General features: G+C 41.2%; 1 protein-coding gene across 1 annotated transcript; it reads right to left on the bottom strand.

The window, feature by feature from the left end:
• Positions 1-2,855: 2,855 nt before the first annotated feature.
• On the bottom strand, positions 2,856-3,782 carry LOC147700826 (olfactory receptor 1L4-like). The gene has a single exon (XM_086929251.1). It carries the CDS (start codon positions 3,780-3,782, stop codon positions 2,856-2,858), a length of 927 nt encoding a protein of 308 aa, XP_086785377.1.
• Positions 3,783-17,851: the final 14,069 nt, after the last annotated feature.

Below are 17,851 nucleotides of genomic sequence, written 5' to 3'. Positions count from 1 at the left end.
AAGAGTGAGGAGAACGTTGATCAGGAACCTGAAAGCGATCAGGTGACTTAATCGTAGCGCGGTCACGCAATTCATAAGTGCGCTCCTTAGACATAGGTACAGGCGAGAAGGAACAGGACCCCTGTTACTGTCGCTTTTTCCCCTGTTTATTATTTTTGGTCCAAGTCTGTTTAGGACCTTGGGGGCGATCATCTTTGTCAGACTTCGCTGCCTGCATTTTTTTTGGTGCTATCTTGACAAAAGGCTTAACACCTAGACTATTGCGGCCAACAGTTTTATAAGCCGCCGTGATAATTCTCGGTAAAAGATGGGGTTTCTCAGCATCGGGGACTTCACGCAAATCATTCGACACCTGGAAGCTTACCGCATCTCCCTTAATGTAAGCAAAGACAAGTTCGGAAACTACGTCAAGCACTCGCACGAGTCTCATTCCCAATTCAACAGCCGCCTCCGGCCCGTGCTCATTCTGAACACGCTTAATGACAGATGGTAGGACAGACATTGACCCGGTGCCGAAACATCTTGTATAGACTGCCGCAAAAATTATACTCCATGTAGTACAGTCAATCATTTCGGGTACTAAGACTTTCTGCAAACTAATTGTTAGATTCCTGTGTTTCTCCACAGGAGTCGTGTTGGAAAATACTGCCTCCAGTTGGTAAAATTTCTCAGCAAGCCAGACAGGTATTTTATCCTTATACTGGGGACGCTTGCCCATAACCGCATTCACCATAACGGGACGAAGCTTCAACCAATTTGGCCCAACTGGATGCGCTGCAACACCGGGACCCTTACCTGGAATATTGCGGGAAATGTAAAGAACCAAAGCCCTAATAACCGTTCCTGCAGACACATAAAGGGGCCTCGATTCAAGTAAAGGACATTCCCCTGCATGTGGGTGTGGGGTAAATCCAGCCAAAACAGGCCAAGAAGCGCCTGGAATGGACAAAGGACCTAATCTAATTGGTGCAAGAGGGTGGGAAAGGGCGCCATCAAACCAAACGCGGTGCTGCCAAGCAGAAATCGGAACCTCCTGTGTTCTATAAGGAGTGTAGTCGGCAGGCAGGGCAGTGGGAGTGTAAGTATGAAACACATTAGTGTCTGCATTAACCGCAGGAAACGTAACCCACAAGTAAAAATGCTCAAATGGGTGTGCCGCGTCAGCCTCCACAACAAAAACCACTGCCATGTCTTCTAGGTCAATGTTGAAACCCTGCAAATGGGTCATAATAGCAGTTGATATCCCAGTGCACAGTCGTTTGGCAAATGATTGCGTACAGCCAAACGACTGTGCACTAGGATATCAACTGCCATTATGACACGGAAAGAAAAAAGAACAATGCAATGTAATATAGCAAAACTGGGTAGTAACTCAAACAGAAACCACTTCTAATGTATCAAGCTTGAATAGACCTATTTAGCTATAGGTAGGTTTATCCCTCACCACTGTCAACCGGAAACAATAGTGAGGGGGTCGTGGACTGATACAAGCACTACTCAAGAGTCTCACTATAAGACCACTATGTTAGGTACGCCATGTCGCAAGGATTCTGCTCCTACACAGAACTGTGCACATAGAACCAGGACCTCAGTGAATTGTGGTTGGTCAAAAACTCACCTTTATGCCTAGAAAACCCCAACCAGCTAGCATCAGTGCAACATTAGCTCTTAGTCCTATAGCAAAGCAACCAATGATTCGACAACCCCAAACATGCGACCTAGAATAAACTCAGGAAGGGTGGGATGTAAGAACACTCTTTTGTTATACTCTCATACCAGTCCACAACAAGAGTAACCAAGAGACATGGGTAAAGTTAAAATATTTATTTTAACAACATGCTCTAAGGTGCAGTATCTTTGCTAACATAAGCAGACATATTATTAAAAATAATGTGAGCAGCATTGTTACAGTTCCATTAAACACAAAAGGTGAAATCATATAACAATGATGGTGAAAATAGGTACAATAGCGCCTAGTGAATCACCCTCCCTAGCAAGGAACTATGTTTTATAAATTAAAGAAGGTTTCTTAGTCTTGTTTGGGGAACCCCATTACCTCTCAGCTCAGCAAGAGTGTATCACATCAGGTTCATTTAAGGCTCTCCGCATCACTGGAAACCAAAAATCTTCCAAGTGTCTAAAATCATGACTGCAGTGTGATAATAAAGGCGCCAGGATCTCGGCTGGCCTGCAGCTGCCATTTGTTGTGTCTAGGACCATTAGCCGATCAGTACGAACAACAGTTTCTATGTTATGATAAACTTGACGGCTTCAGCACTCACTGTGCACACTAAGGCCACGATGTAAGTCTAGGGATGTTGAAAACCAGCTCTTCTCATGTAAAGCATTTCACCTAGCCTAACGTACACAAACAATTATATGTAGTGTCATGTACAAAAGAGGCAGAAATGTAAAATGGCGTTTAAACTTCTAATAAGCTCATGCTAACATAACATGGAACACAACTAGGTTCAGGCCTCACTAAAACTGAAGCCCACATTTATGTGTGTATCCAGGATGAGCGATAGACCTTGGCATGCCTTGAAGGGATCATCCTTAAGATTGGGGTAAACCACCATATTTTCCTTTTTCTATTTCCAATTGGGACCCTGTCCAACCTATAAAATATAGTCCAATTTGTTTTTATTTGTTTGATTCTTTTTTCCATGGAGGTTTGGGCAAAAGTTTTCAATCTTTATTGCCCTCTCCCACTTTGATCCTACTAAAATGCCCTCTTAAGCATGGCCCATAATTCAGCAGTTCAATTCATAGAACGTTGGCTGGAAGTTTACTTTTAGTGTTGTTTTACTGCTCTGTAATTCAATTCAGTGACCAATGAAACTGTGAATGGTTTCCTACATTATTGTCTTTGCTTTCCGGAGGGCATTTTTAAAATCTTTATTTTTCAGGGTATATATAAAAGGGTTACAAAATGGAGTAATCACAGTAAATGATAAAGACAATAGTTTGTTTTCATTCATGGAAAAAGTGGATGTTGGTCGTATGTATGCAGAAATCAGAGACCCATAGAATAGAATAACCACAGTGAGGTGGGAGGAGCATGTGGAGAAGGCCTTCCACCTCCCCTGCATTGATTTTATTTTAAGGATGGCCTTGAGGATGTTGGCATAAGATACCACCACTAGCAAAAATGGCAACATAACTATAACCGAACCAAGGATGTAGCTTGTTGTTTCTATCGATCTAGTGCTGCTGCAAGAAAGCTTCATGAGGGCTGTCACATCACAGAAGAAGTGGTTGATTGTGTGAGACGAACAGAAGGAGAGACGTGACAGTAGCACAGTATGAGCTATTGAGTCAGTGTGGCCAACGATCCAGGTTCCCACTGCCAGCCGAATGCAGACATCTTTGCTCATGATGGTCCCATATCGTAAGGGATTGCAGACAGCCACAAATCGATCATAAGCCATAAATGCAAGGAGAATGAGTTCTGTTGACAGAGTGGATGATAAAAAATAAATCTGTAGCATGCATTCTGTGAGGGAAAATACATTTGTTTCCTTAAAGAAACATACCAGCAACTTTGGTAAAATAATTGTTGTGCAGTTGATGTCAAGGAATGACAAATTTGTGAGGAAGAAGTACATGGGGGTGTGCAAATGTCTATTTAAATAAACAATTGACATGACAAGAAGATTTCCAATTAAAGTTATCAGATAAGCCAACAGCAAAGTAGCAAAAGTAAGAGCTTTTAGCTGTGGCACATCCACAAAACCTACAATGACAAATGTGTTTGTTTCAGTATGATTTTCTCTTTCCATTTGCCTGGGGATGGAGTCAATCATGCAGGGATTTTAGGGCCATCTGAAATTAAAGAGACAGAATATTTTATCATCAAACAAAAAGTGTCAGTAAGACAAACATTTCTGAATACGTAATACACAAACAAACTCATAAGACATTCTTGCATTATACATTCCTGATAGTCTTTTACTGAATGTTAGAAAGAAAAGTCTCAACAAGCTGAAGATCCTACAAAATTTAGCTGCTCGCCTCCTACTTGGCATACCCAAAAGAGAATCAATGTCAGGGGCCCTTCTCCACTGGTTACACATTGAGAAGCGTACACAGTTTAAGGCCTTGTGTATTGCTTGCAGGGCTCTTCATGGGGAAGGGCCTCAATGGAGTAAGCTTTGTTTTCATTGATACATCCCGCCGAGATCCCTCCGCTCGGAAACATCATTTAATATCATTGTCCCAAGAGCAAAAAGAGCACAGTGGATCTGGAGAAGCTTCATAGGCAGCACTTCCTGTCTCTGGAACAGCCTCCCCTTGCTCCTAAAAAAGGAAATGGACGTCCTCTCTTTCCGGAAAAACTACAAACTTGGCTCTTTAAATTATAAGGAGTTTTTTTAGCCTCGGCCAGCCCTGTTGGCAAGCTTGCGCCCCTCAACACCCTCGATAAGTAGCGCCTGTTTGTTATAAATTTCAATTTCATTCACATTTTTCTTCCCTAATTCACTGAATAAGGCATGGGATAGCTGTCCGGCCCACTTCAGCTAGTGGCTGCTTGCTTCAATGTGAGTGTTGGCACTTTGCTCTTGCAGACATGCACATCCATCTAAAAAGTAGTTAACTTCAGTACCAAGATTGATTGGCCAATCTCTGCTTTCAGTAGAAACATAAATGCAAAGGTGCACCACACAATTGCAGAACTACAATATTAATAAACACAGACGTAGGTTATCTCAGTCGTGATTTTGTTTTATTCCAAAAAAAGTGTACAGGCAAAACACAGGTGTTCGCAGCTGACGCGTTTCCTCCTCAAGGGACTTTTTCAGGGCTGCCATAAAAACATATAAACATACAAATAAAATCTAAGTTAAAAAAGTTCATCTTCCATATAGCCAGACTTTATTACAGTTAATGACCTAGGAGTTATGTTATTACAATCGACCTCTGTGGTCAAGCTCATTAGGAACCTATGCAACTAATTTTTTCATTTTCATCACTATCTGATTTTCATATAGGATGGGAAAGCAACAACATATAGTATATTAGGCATCATGTGTACTTTTCATATCATGGGTAATCTAATTAAATGTCCAAGTTAGTTGTATACCTAATGACCTATCCAGAAAGATCTCAATATCTTTAATCAAAGTGTGTAGTTGGGGACAGGTAGCGGAGATATGAATAATATCTGCCTCTATTGAATTACAATGAGGGCAGGACATACCCATTGTACCCCCCATTTTGCAATCCTAGCTGGGGTAAAATACAATGAACACAGAGTTTTGTAATGCTGGGACTGTATAGGAGCTGAGCACAAAATGGTGCGACCCAGGTCCAGTGATTCCTGAAACCTTGCAGGCTCTCCACCCAGTTTCTCAACCCACTTATTACTATATTTATCCATATCATCAGTTTTCCCCTTTACCAGATCTGCATAAAAGGATCTAATCGTGCAATCCCCGCCTACCTTTATCTTCTCCAAGATTTCATTGTTATCATATCTTGCTGGACCACCCTGCTTATTACTTAAGAAACTCCTAACTTGCAGGTATTTAAAAAAATCCCTTCTGTCAATACCATATCGTAATTTCTGTTCTACAGACTTTGAGAATTTGGTGGTCCTGCGGAGAATCCCCAAAATGCAGGAGAGTCAAAATGCGTAGACCATTTTTACTTAAGCCAATGTAAATATATTCAGTTGTGAAATTGAGGATTAAGTGTCCCTAGGCAGATGGCCTTTTTGTATAAATAACATTTTGTTCTGTATAAAATACTTAATAGTGTGTTCAATTAGGAAAAGCATTGTGTTAGGTTACCCCAGGGTAAGCACTTTTGTATGGATGATGTGTGATTGCACGTATAGATGTGTTGATTAGTGTAATAATGGCATGAGTCTGTCATGGTGTATATGATGTGAATATAGGTACATTTTAGAAAGTGAATGGGCAGGTCAATTCAAGATGGGGCTCCAATAAAACCTAAAAAAGAGAATAGATAGCTATTTTTTATATTTGTGTTTTTTGAATAGTTCATACAAAAAGACACAGAAAAATGAAAAAGTGTTGTTGATTATAGTTGAAAAAAATGGTGAATAAAATCAAACTGAAAAAGTAGTTGTGCAAGGGGAATTGTTCCCTCCATTACTACAGAGAAAAGCATATGACCGACCTTCTACTGCTAGGCCTTGCTTACACAGAAGCACCCTCATGTGTCCTCATCTCCCTCATGTGTCCTCATCTCCACCCCTGCCTGATCGTACCCGCTGACCGGGTTGGAATTATCACCGGTGCTTAGATTTACACATCACGCCTTTAAAGAGTCACAGGTATCCTCCTGTTGACGAAACACGTGTCGGCTGGCATTGTATGTTTTGAGAAAAGAAAGAAACCTTCATAAAAACAACGGGTTTTTCAAACCACCGGTTTCAACTTAATAATTATGTGTTAACTTCCCAGTATCTGTACTGTTTATCTTACACGTGTGGCCAGGACCTGCTATATGTGTTTCTAGTGCCAAGGATCTTCATCTTTGGTTCTTTGTGAGGTTTAGGGTATTCCTCAATACTGGCTGTACCGTGAGAACAATCCTATCACTCACCGACCAACCACTCACACATCTGTTTGAGCGCCAACATCCGGTTCTTCTCTAAACCCTACACAGGCCTTCTATAAGGGCAATTGTTTTGTTCATTGTGCATTGAACGTATGTGTAAATAACTGTGCAGTGTTGGCAACTTGTTTATTGATATTGTGGCATGGCCTCACTGCGCTTTAGCCAAACCCTTGTTGTTTTTTGGCATCTTGAAAGTTGGCACTGTAGTTGCCGCATTGCACCGCATCGAGAGATGCGTCTCGCACCGAAGAGGAAGCGTGTCGCCATTGCTGCTGTTGCGTCGTGGTTGTTAGAGCTGTAGCTGTCGTATTGCACTGAATCAGGAGAAGAGTTGCAATGAAGGAGAAGCGTGTCGCCGTCGCCACTGCTGCCCTTGCATCGTGGATGTCGGTGCTGTAGCTGTCGTATTGCACCGCTTCTAGAAAAGCAATTCGCATCCCAAGAGAAGCACGCCGCCATCGGAGCTGCTGCCGTCATATCTTCAATATCGGCGGTGTAGTTGTCGCATTGTTTGGAAGCTTCTCGCAACGTCGGAGAAGAGTGTTGCAGCTGAAGCTGTTGCTGTCGCATCGCGGAGCAAGGGTGTCGCCGCTGCAGTTGACCTATCAAATCGTCAGAGAAGCGTTCCGCATCTGCAAGACCTTCACACCTTTATTTCTTTGCACTGGAACTTTGCCGCATTTCCATCGCTGCAACATTGCTTGTCGTGGAAGCGCAACGCATCTTAAGGTACATTGACGCAAAGTTTTGCATCTTAATGACTGAACTGAACTAAGCTTAAACTATCATTTTGAAGTAACAGTATTGTGTATTTTTGTCATTTACGGTCTTGTGTTTAGTCTATATAAAGTATACTTATTTTTTATATAAACCTTGTGTGGTGTCCATTTGTAGTGTGGTCACTGGGTTACTGTATGTGGTCACAGATGCTTTACACACTGCCTCTGAGGTAAGCCTGTCTGCTTGTGCCAAGCTACCAAGGGGGTGAGCATGGGTTATTTTAGGAGTGTAACCCTTTATCCTGACTAGAAGCAAGGGTCCCTATTTGTCACAAGTAATTACCTGTGCTAAATAGAGACCCCCAAATCTAACACATACCAATGAGATCAGCCTCCTGGCTACCAGCGTCACAGAACAGGTTGCACCTAAGGGAAGGCACAACATGCTCTGCTCATGTGATGGCCATTTTGAATTCAACTGGAGTTGTGGTGAGGCCACTCACATTGGAGAAGATCAGGAATGTAAGTACTGAGTGGTTTTACTACAGTGCACATCCACAGTGATCCACACACTTGTGCTAAGATAAATGCCGAGCAGTATATTGTATACATAATTATTGTATAACTATTCAGGATGCCCCTATCTCGTATACCTTAGTCAAATGATGCGGAAATCACTGAGACTTTCACAAAATGCCATGTGAAAGGACGCATTGCTGGAGTTGTGTCACTTTGTGACACACTCCAGCAATTCGTCATATTTGCGCTTACATATACATCAGAAATACTGATATCTGTAAAGCCTTGCGACATGATGCGTCATACATTAAAAATGACGCATCAGGTATGTCGCAAGGAGTGTACACTGAGAAGTGACGCATCGCTGCTTTCACACAGCGATGCGTAATTTCTCATAAATGAGGCCCAGTATGTCTTGTTTGTCCTTGGCCACAAACCAATTTTTGGTTGACAAGCTATGGGAATATTTTACACAGTGTCCGGGGATATTTTAATATAAATAATCAAGGAGCGGCATTTTAAACATCACTATTAGTCATGCTGCACCAATTATCTTATGAAATACTCCTGTGAGCAAGTGGCAGGTATTATCCAAAACAAAGAGTTATGGTGCTCCTGAGGAAGGCCACTGTGCTGAAATGCGTTTAGAGAGAATTTGAGTGCTTTTTGCACTCTTGCCATCGGAAATATATCAACCCTGCATGAATTCAAGTCATTTGATTTCTTGTGTAGTCCATGTTAGATTTTATAAATAATTGCAAAGTTACATCAACAAGTAACTACATATCGTCATGGGTGTTCTTTGTGTCCATAATGATTTGTATATTTAGAAGACATACAATAGGAAATTGGAATTTCAGTGACTTCACAGGTGTGTGAAGGAGAGAGCCAACCATATGGGGATTATTAGAAAAGTTGATGAGCATTATACAGAAGGTCCCAGTGGTACAGAGGGTGAGGGGGATCGCAAGGGTTGCGAGCAACACCACATACTCTGAGGCTCCAACATTCACCAGCCTCTCATGGTGGCAGAGCAGGACACTCTTCGAGTATCTGTCCACCACCACCAGGAACATCTCCACCACCAGTAACATCTCAATCTGAAAGCAAAGAGCCACATTACTGTAAAAATTACCATCCCATGTATTTGGTCAACATTGACTATAACATGTTTTCAAAAGCTCCAGCTTTCTGTTTGGATTCTCACATGCCTGATTTGTTAGGAACCGAGCAATCTAGTTTTGTTAAGCATCGACTCATCACAGACAACACTGGCTTATTTTTTTATATTCTTTCTAAAGTCTTGCATACTTCTCATCCATTGGCAGCCATAGCCTTGGATGCAGAAAAAGCATTCAACAGAGTCGAATGGCCTTCACATTTTTGCAGACTTCAATGGTTCGGATTTGGCCCAAAAAAATATTGCTTTATTATCTATTTTGTACTCTAACCCAAGAGCAGCTATTTCAGCAAATAGTGCAGTTTCTTCATACTTTCAACTCGGTAGAGGAGTCAGACAGGGCTGCCCTTTTTCTCCTTTTCTTTTTAATCGTGCCCTAGAACCTTTTTTGTTAAGGATTCGTTAAAATGACAATATTCATGGTTTTACTTTTAAGGAGACCACTGTTAAGATGGCTGCTTATGCTGATGGTGTCCTATTATTTCTCTCACAATCTCAAGTTTCTCTTCCCGCTTTTTTAGAAGAAGTTGTTTCCTTTGCATCTGTCTCTGGTTATAAATTGAATAAGGACAAATGTGAGATCTTACCCCTAACCAAATACACTTTTAAAGCTGACATTATTACTTCAGGTTTCACATGGAGTCCTCAGTATATTAAGTACTTAGGTTTACATTTTACTCCCTCTATTTCAGGAACGATATCTTGTTGTTTGGATAATTGCATACAAAGACTGTCATCCTTAACAAAGAAATGGCATCCCTTATATTTGTCTTAGTGGGGTCGCTTAGACACCATAAAAATGATGCTCTCCCCAATTGTTTTATATACAATTTCTAACATTCCATTGTCTATTCCCTCAAACTTAAAGCTTAAATCCATGTTATCTTCTTTCTTATGGGGTAACAAGAAATCGCGTATGTCCATATCAAAACTGATCCGTCCAAAGTCAGAGGGTGGGACAAACTTTCCTGACTTTCCTACTTATCACAAATCCTTATTACATCAGGTGTCGAAATGGCTTTCTGAACCTTCCATTAGCCGTCCTCTTTGGACTGCACTTGAACAATTCTTTCTTTCACCATTCTCATTTCGGGAATACCTTTCCTTCACATGTAAACCGCAGTCTGTATCTACCCCTATAATCAAGTATACTTCCAAGATAATACCGCTTGCCTCCCCTACACCCTTTCTTAATCTTCCTAAACGGCATAACAAATACATTTTGATTAATAATAAACCCTTATTCAATTATATGATAACGACCAACCTCTGTCTTTTGCACAAGCCCGTACTTTGTTTGCCTTGCCTTCTAATCTTAGTTCTAAATATTCTCTTTTATTGAAAATTGATCAAGCTGCTTTCACACAATATATACCTTCTCCATCAAGCACTCCACCTGGACTTTGTCATAAACATAAACTAAGGACCCTTATTATTCCTATAAGGTAGCGGGTCAAATTCAAGGCCCTGTGCTTAGCCCACAGACTGCTACAAAATCAAGGCCCCCCTGTTCTCAGGAAACTCATCAAACCCTACAAATCCCCAAGACCCCTCCGTTCTGACATGGAAAATTTCATCACTATCCCCAGATTTAAGAAAGCCCGCTCAGGAGGAAGACGTTTCTCAGTCCACACCGCACGTCTCTGGAACTCACTTCCCCGCGACCTGAGACTTGAACCACAATATCTTCGCTTCAGGAAGCGGCTCAAAACCCACCTTTTTCCCAAATGAATCATGCCTGTCCGTAACCTTGATCTTCTGTTCCCCCCTCCCATCCCTCCCCCCCCCTTCCTTCCTTGTCCCACTGACCTGAAGAGATAGGATCTTTGAGCGCTGGGATACCTACGGGTGACTACGCGCTCTATAAAAATAAATAATAATAATAATAATAATAATAATAATTATTAATGAATCTAAGGCATCCACTATATATAAACCTTTGCATAATGAATCTAGTTTGAGAGAGAAAACCAAGGTAGAAACATTGTGGGAAAAAGACTTAGAAATGTCCTGGTCTGTAGAATTTTGGGACCATATTTGGCTAAAAATCAGGAAATCCTCTAGGGCTGCAAATACCACACAGACACTCTTCTTTATATACAACAGGCTCTTACTCTCTCCATTAACTCCCAATGTACGACACTCTCATCTTCCGGATATATGTTGGTCCTGCTCCTCACCACACGCTGACCTTTATCATTTGCTTTTCACATCCAAACAATTTGGCAAAAGGTCTGGTCTCAAATTAATTCCTTCTTTAATCCCAATCACTCTCTCTCTCCCTCACATATCTTTTTAGGCAGTTTGTCCCCTATCAAGGAAAGTTGCAACTTTAATGTCAAGGTAATTGATTTATTATTAGCAGTGGCCTTTCAACAAGTAACCAAAAATTGGAAAGACTTCACTAAATTATGTTACCAGGCATGGTGGTATGCTATCTGTTATAACCACCAACTGGATATGACATTTGTATACCCATTACACATGGCAGCGAAGCGCCTAGACTTGTGGTACTTGTGGTCTCCTGTGACGATATTCATTGATATGAGTGCCAAACGTTCTCTGTTTCTTAAACCTCAACAACAAGAAGTATCTAAACCTCCATGACTTCCTTCATCTTGATATTATGTAGTTTATCTTAGACTATTTTTTGCAATGCAAATTTTTGTATATCATATAAGTTTCCATTCCATACCGATGTTCTCTATAATACTGTTCTTTTAATTATACATGATATATATGAATGTATTTCATTCACATGTCTCTTCTTTATTAATTTTAAATCAACATATTGTATGTAATTATTTTATTCTCACTGCCATCCTAAGAAAGATAGCCCATGCATGGATGGTCCTGCTATCCTATATAAAAGTGCAACCATGGTCATATTTGAGTCAGCCGTTTTCTCCCTATTTAAAGTCCAAGGGGCAGATGTATCAAGATTCCATTTTGCGAGTCTGTAATTGCGATTTTTTGCGAATCGCAATTTCGTAATCGCAAAATGGTATGTATTAAGGATTCTGCGAGAAATGTGCGATTCCTAAAAAATCTCAGAATTTTTTGCGATAATCTTGCGATTTCTTATTTTGCGAATTTCGCAAATTAAGGAATCTCACAAACGGGAATAATGCAAGCAGGAACAGCCTGATGACATCACAACCAGGAAGTTCCAGTGATTGCTTGCACCTGCTACCCAGAGCCACACCCAGTGGCAGTTGGAAGAGTGTTCTGAGTCAGAGCAGACCTGTTTGCAGAGCAATGGAGTCACAGAAGGCACAGGAGGAAACTGCATTGGAAAAGAGAAAAAGGAAGCAAAAGTTCTCTGAAAAGGAGCAAGAAATCCTCATTGAGGAAATGGTGTGTAACCATGAGGACCTTTTTGGAAAAAAAGCACTGAAAGTTCCTGACTCCAGGAATAGGAAAATCTGGCTGGAGATTCAGGAAAAAGTTAATTCTGTAGGAGTCACCACTCGCTCCATTGATGAAATTAAAAAAGGTGGTACGATATGAGATTCAGATCAAAAGAGAGACTTGCTGATAGAATCAAAGAGGCAAACAAAACAGGTGGTGGAACTACTACTGTGGACCAACCAACACCCCATGAGGAACTGATAGAATCCACCCTGCTACCAGAGAGTGTGAGTGGAGTGGCTACCATTGATAGCTCTGAACCCACTGCAAGGACACAAGGTAAGATGAATGCAAATTGCATCAATGTTTGTGTGTACATAATGTGTGTGTGTGCTGTGCATAAACTCATTGTCAGATAAATAGTAGTCCACTTACACTGTGAAACCAGAAGTGAGCAATGCAGTATGGGAGTTGTAGTCAAATTTAGAATGTCAAACTCATCATCATAGTAACACATGTTATTTGACCAAGTAGTAATTTGGCATGCTGAAGCAGTGTAGTACAAGTTGTAGTCTGCAATGAAATCATTTAGGGCCATATGTATGAACGCATTTTCCCATAGACACAGGATGGGTAAAACCCTTTGATACATCTGCCCCTTTATTTTAAAGAATCACAAATTCATATTTTACACTCTACATCCACAGAACATACAAGAGACTCCAGGCCGGACAATGTTTCTGAAAATACTCCTCCTCATGTGACGTCTGACAATGAAGATGAAGTCACTGATGCCCCTCTGCAAAATGTAAACATACACAGGAAGCGCAGACGTGTTGCACCTCTGGAACCAATGGGAGTGGAAGAAAATTCATAAGTAGATTCAGTTCCCAATGAGACAGTGACAGTGTCCCCTCAGGACTCACACCAGGTACCACAAAGTCCAAGAAGGGCACGCTCATTCCGTCTGGAGGCATGTGGGAGCAACAGAGGTTCAAGTGAAGGAGGCACTGTGTTAGCTGGCCTTGAGCAAGACATGCTTCACGTGCAGCGCCTGCAACACAAGGCACTCAGATCAATAAATAGGCAGCTACTCAAATCTAATAAAAATCAGGAAAGCATGGATGCTTCAATAGACAAACTCTGCCTGACCCTTGTAAAAACAGAAAAAGCATGTAACTGGGCTGCACAGGCTGCACAAGTCAGAATGCATACACTGAGGCAATCAACAGGCTTTGTGCAGTGACAAGCAATTTCACGAGGCGCAGCATCAACATGCAGCGAGAATTAAGTAACTGCACATGTGAAATGGCAAAGAGTGTGGACAAAATGACCTCAGTCTTGGAAAGTATGCAAACCACCAACTCAGGTGCAAGCGCTCTCCTATGCTCTGGAGAGAGTGAGGACAACTCCAGTAGGAGTAGTAGAAACCCTACTCCAACTAACCAAATTGTCCAACGCAGAAGTCGAAGGTGTTCTACAACCGGACCTGAGCAAGAGGCCATGCCTTCACAGGAGGAACATGCTTCCAGCCGCCAGCGCAAAAAATAACTTTGTGATTAGTTACCTATGTTGCAGAAATGCATTGTGAACGTTTTTTCTTTACTTTTCCATGTATGGATATTTTGATTTACAACATTGTAAAGAAATGTTTAATACATATAGCAGTATAGTTTGTATGTTGTGAATTAAACAACAATTACAAACCTGAGTTAGTACTTAGTTTTTTCTTACCTAAAAATAATTTTGTGTAATCTCTGTCCGTCTTTGACGGCCAGCCATGGCTCCTACTCCTGGAACTGCCATTCTTGGTGGAGGGTTATCATCATCATCAGGTGAGTCAGAGTCACTCACTTCAATTTCTGTGCCTTTGCGAATTGCAATGATATGCAGCATTGCACATGCTGTTACAATTTTGCAACATGTCTCTGGATTGTATTGCAATGCACCTCCACTTTTGTGTATGCACCTGAAACGGCTTTTTAATATTCCAAAAGTACGTTCAATTACCCCACGTGTGGACCAGTGTGCCCTGTTGTACCGTCTTTCACTTGCGTTTGCAGGATTTAAATATGGTGTAAGTATGAAATCACGCACTGCGTAGGCACTATCACCTGCAAGTAAGAGAGAAAATAGTAACTGTATGTACCATTTCATGTTGATGGATGGATGGATGGATGTTTGCATGAGTGTTACTCACCTAGCAGGTATCCATCCGCAAACTGACCAGCACTGAGACATCTATGAATTGCACTATGTCTGAAGATGAAAGAGTCATGTGTACTCCCTGGAAACTTTGCAACAATGTCATTGATTATGTTTTTGGCATTGCATATGATCTGGATGTTGAGCGAGTGGTAGCTTTCTCTATTCCGGAAAACATATTCTATGGCTGCAGGTGGAGTGATGGCAATATGGGTTCCGTCAATGCATCCAATCACATGTGGAAATCGTGCTATTTGATCGAAATCCAACTTTGTTTCCTGTATGGCTTGTTGTGTATTGGAGAAATATATATGATGTTGGAGTCTACTTAGCATTGCGTCCAGGAACACATGAAAAAAACGTGATAAGGCACTCTGTGACACTCCACCAACCTCTACAATTACACTTTGGAAAGAGCCAGAAGCCAAAAGGTGCAGTGAGCACAATACCTGCACATGCGTTGGTATTGATTGTGTTCTGCCTGTTGGATGTTCCAAAATAGGTTCCAATTCATTTATCAGGTCAAGAATGGTGTGAGGATGTAGTCTGTATTTTTCATAGATCTCCTCCTGAGTGTGCTGGAACAGCGTTATGCGTATTCTGTAGATTCTCTCCTGTCTTTGTCTTCTCTGGGCAAGAGCTTAAATGTGCAGCCTCCTGGCAATCAGGTACAGTCCCGCCATTTTCAAATGTAGGAGAATGCATTCTGGGAGCCCTTTTATATGTTTTTTTTACCACCTGCTTCTATTTGGTGTTAATTGCGATTTCTTAATTTGCGATTTTTGTGAAATCGCTATTTGCACATTTTTCTTACATATTGATGCGATTTCTTTATTAGCGATTTTTGCAAATTTAGGAACATGCAAAATTGGTAATCGCTATATAGTCTGCGAAAAACACTTCTCGCACACTAAGAGTTCGTAAAAAATGTGAATTCTTATTATGCGATGCTATTTCTTTGATACATGCCAGTTGCACTTTTTGATGTCGCAAACACTGCGAAAATGCGATTCGCAGCATTTGCGACATGCAAAACACTTGATACATCTGCCTCCAAGTTTTTAGCAATACCTTTTGGTAAACTGCCATCTAATGCAGATCAGCCAAGTTGGAAATATCAGTCATATAATCTTTGCGGATCACCAATACAGGATTTTTTTCACCTAGTTTGTATCAGCCCAGCTTTAAGTCAGGGTCACCGGAATTTGCTAAGGGGGCCATTCAATGCAAGAGGCATTTGTTTCTGTCGAACTGTAATATTAAAATACCTCAATCTGAAAGATCCCCAGCTGAACTGTTGCTTAATAAAAAAATGTAACTAACAACGAGGAAGAACTGAAACAAGGTTAGTGGCAAAATAACAAGAACTTTGGTCTACCAACTTTTACCAATGCAAAAGTAAATGATAATGTAACTACCATTGAACACATTCCTTCTTAATGTTAAGAGAACAGCAAACTGGCACTTTAGAAACTAACTTATGTGTTAGTCAAATCTTATCACATGATTTGTTTATTTGCAAAAGGATGTAGCACAAAACTCTATGATAAGTAACTGCTTTTCTTTGTAATCATTTTTAAATGGATTTTAGTGGCACCGTGTAGAGTGAATCAATGTCATATTGGTATGCTTTCAATTAAACTCATTCTGATTCTGACAGACATCTCACCATACCCAACTGAAAGCACATATGTTTAATTATTTATCAGAAAAATACAATTACAAGGTGTGTGTAACACCCCAAATATCCCCCCCAGAGATACACCCTTGCGTAATCCTCCTGGTTACATTGCAAATCCCTACGACAGTAGGAGCATGGTTGTGGATGTATCCCTGCCTCACGCATCACAGAAGGCCAGCAATATTAGTAGTCTGCCTGTGTTCTTCATGGTCAGATGCCAAAGTACTCTGGCAATGGAAGGAAGGTCATGGCTCTGGCCTCTTGGATTACATCAGAGTTATGGAACAGCAGGCCAGAGATCATCAGTGGTCATCTTGTCCTGAATATTTATGGCCTCTTGGTCAGCATGAAAGATTTTGACTTCAGCAACAGCAGTGTCAGGTCTCGGCATTTGTCTGCCACAGCAGGATGATCTCCACGACACAGCAGAGATGCTGTATAGCTCACCGACATTGACAGTGGTCGTTGCCTCCACTATGGGGAGGCTCTATTAACACGGAATGGCACTGAGTGTACTCCCAAACAAAAGTAAGCTTCTTTGGATATTCCTTGAACTGGGAACAGGGCTGAATTTCTTTTCCAGGGCAGTCTGTTATACTAAAGAGCGAGCTATGTCATTCCATCGCTTAGTAGGCTTCTAGACACTGGGCAGGCTGACAAGTTAAGTAGATTTCTGCTTATACCCCTCACCTCTGGGAGGCTGTCTGCCAGACATACACCAGCCCAGGTTGTACAGCAGCTCTTTCATTACTACCTTTCTTGGTCAAGAAGAACCTAGATCTGGAATAAAGTGGGGCGATTTGGGGACAACATTTATAATTCTTTATCAAACAGTGGATGAGGTTCCACTGCATAACATTCTTGGACTGGTGTGGAGTGGTTCCCTTTCAAATGAAGTTTTCTGGCGTTTTGTGAGACACACCATTTCTTTAAAATAATGCATCTTACAGCAGGTAGCATTGAGGCTGTCTTCAAGAAATATCAAAAGCAGGGCCATGAAGAAGTGTGGGTTCTTTGCACTTAGCTCTTATTAGCCTTCTCAAAGTAGCAGTTAGGAAGAGTGAAGGAATATAAATCCAATATAATATAATGTTGGCTTAATGTACCCAATGTATTATTATACTACCTTAGGAAAGTCCCTTGTAAATACACTCAAACCATACATACATTAAGAATTGGGCCTTGACTGAACAAACGCCATCTTGGTTTCGTTTCCCTGTGTCTCTCTCGTTAGTTAGGAAAACACGCAACCTGCTACTGTGTAAAGGCCTGAGAGGTCTGCCTGGGCTATGAACAGACCAATGGTATCTAGTTTAGGAAACTCAAGGTCACATCTGCCTTTCTTGTAGGATGAGCACATTCTTGCAGGCGCCGTGCCTGTACTCCTGTGCACAAGAACGAAAGGGAGGCACCTTTACTGGCCTACCCCGGAGATAGCTTTAGCTGAGTTTCAAAGCAATAAATTGTGCCTTATATGGGTTTTCCTGTTGGATTCTCGAGGAGTGATACTTTTCCATTTAGGGGGGGGGGTTCATGAGGTATGCTAAAAGTATATATGCACTGTGTTGAATGTAATCCAGCAGTCTTCTCTGCACACCTCTAAGGGTT

This window comes from Lissotriton vulgaris, chromosome 7 (genome assembly GCF_964263255.1).
Source record: "Lissotriton vulgaris chromosome 7, aLisVul1.2, whole genome shotgun sequence".
In the NCBI taxonomy this organism is placed as follows: Eukaryota; Metazoa; Chordata; class Amphibia; order Caudata; family Salamandridae; genus Lissotriton; species Lissotriton vulgaris.
Note: the sequence above shows the minus strand (reverse complement) of the source record. Positions and strands in the feature narration are given on the sequence as shown.

Bases quoted from the DNA above. Each gene is read 5' to 3' on its own strand.
- LOC147700826 (XM_086929251.1), bottom strand. From the start codon at position 3,782: ATGGAAAGAGAAAATCATACTGAAACAAACACATTTGTCATTGTAGGT.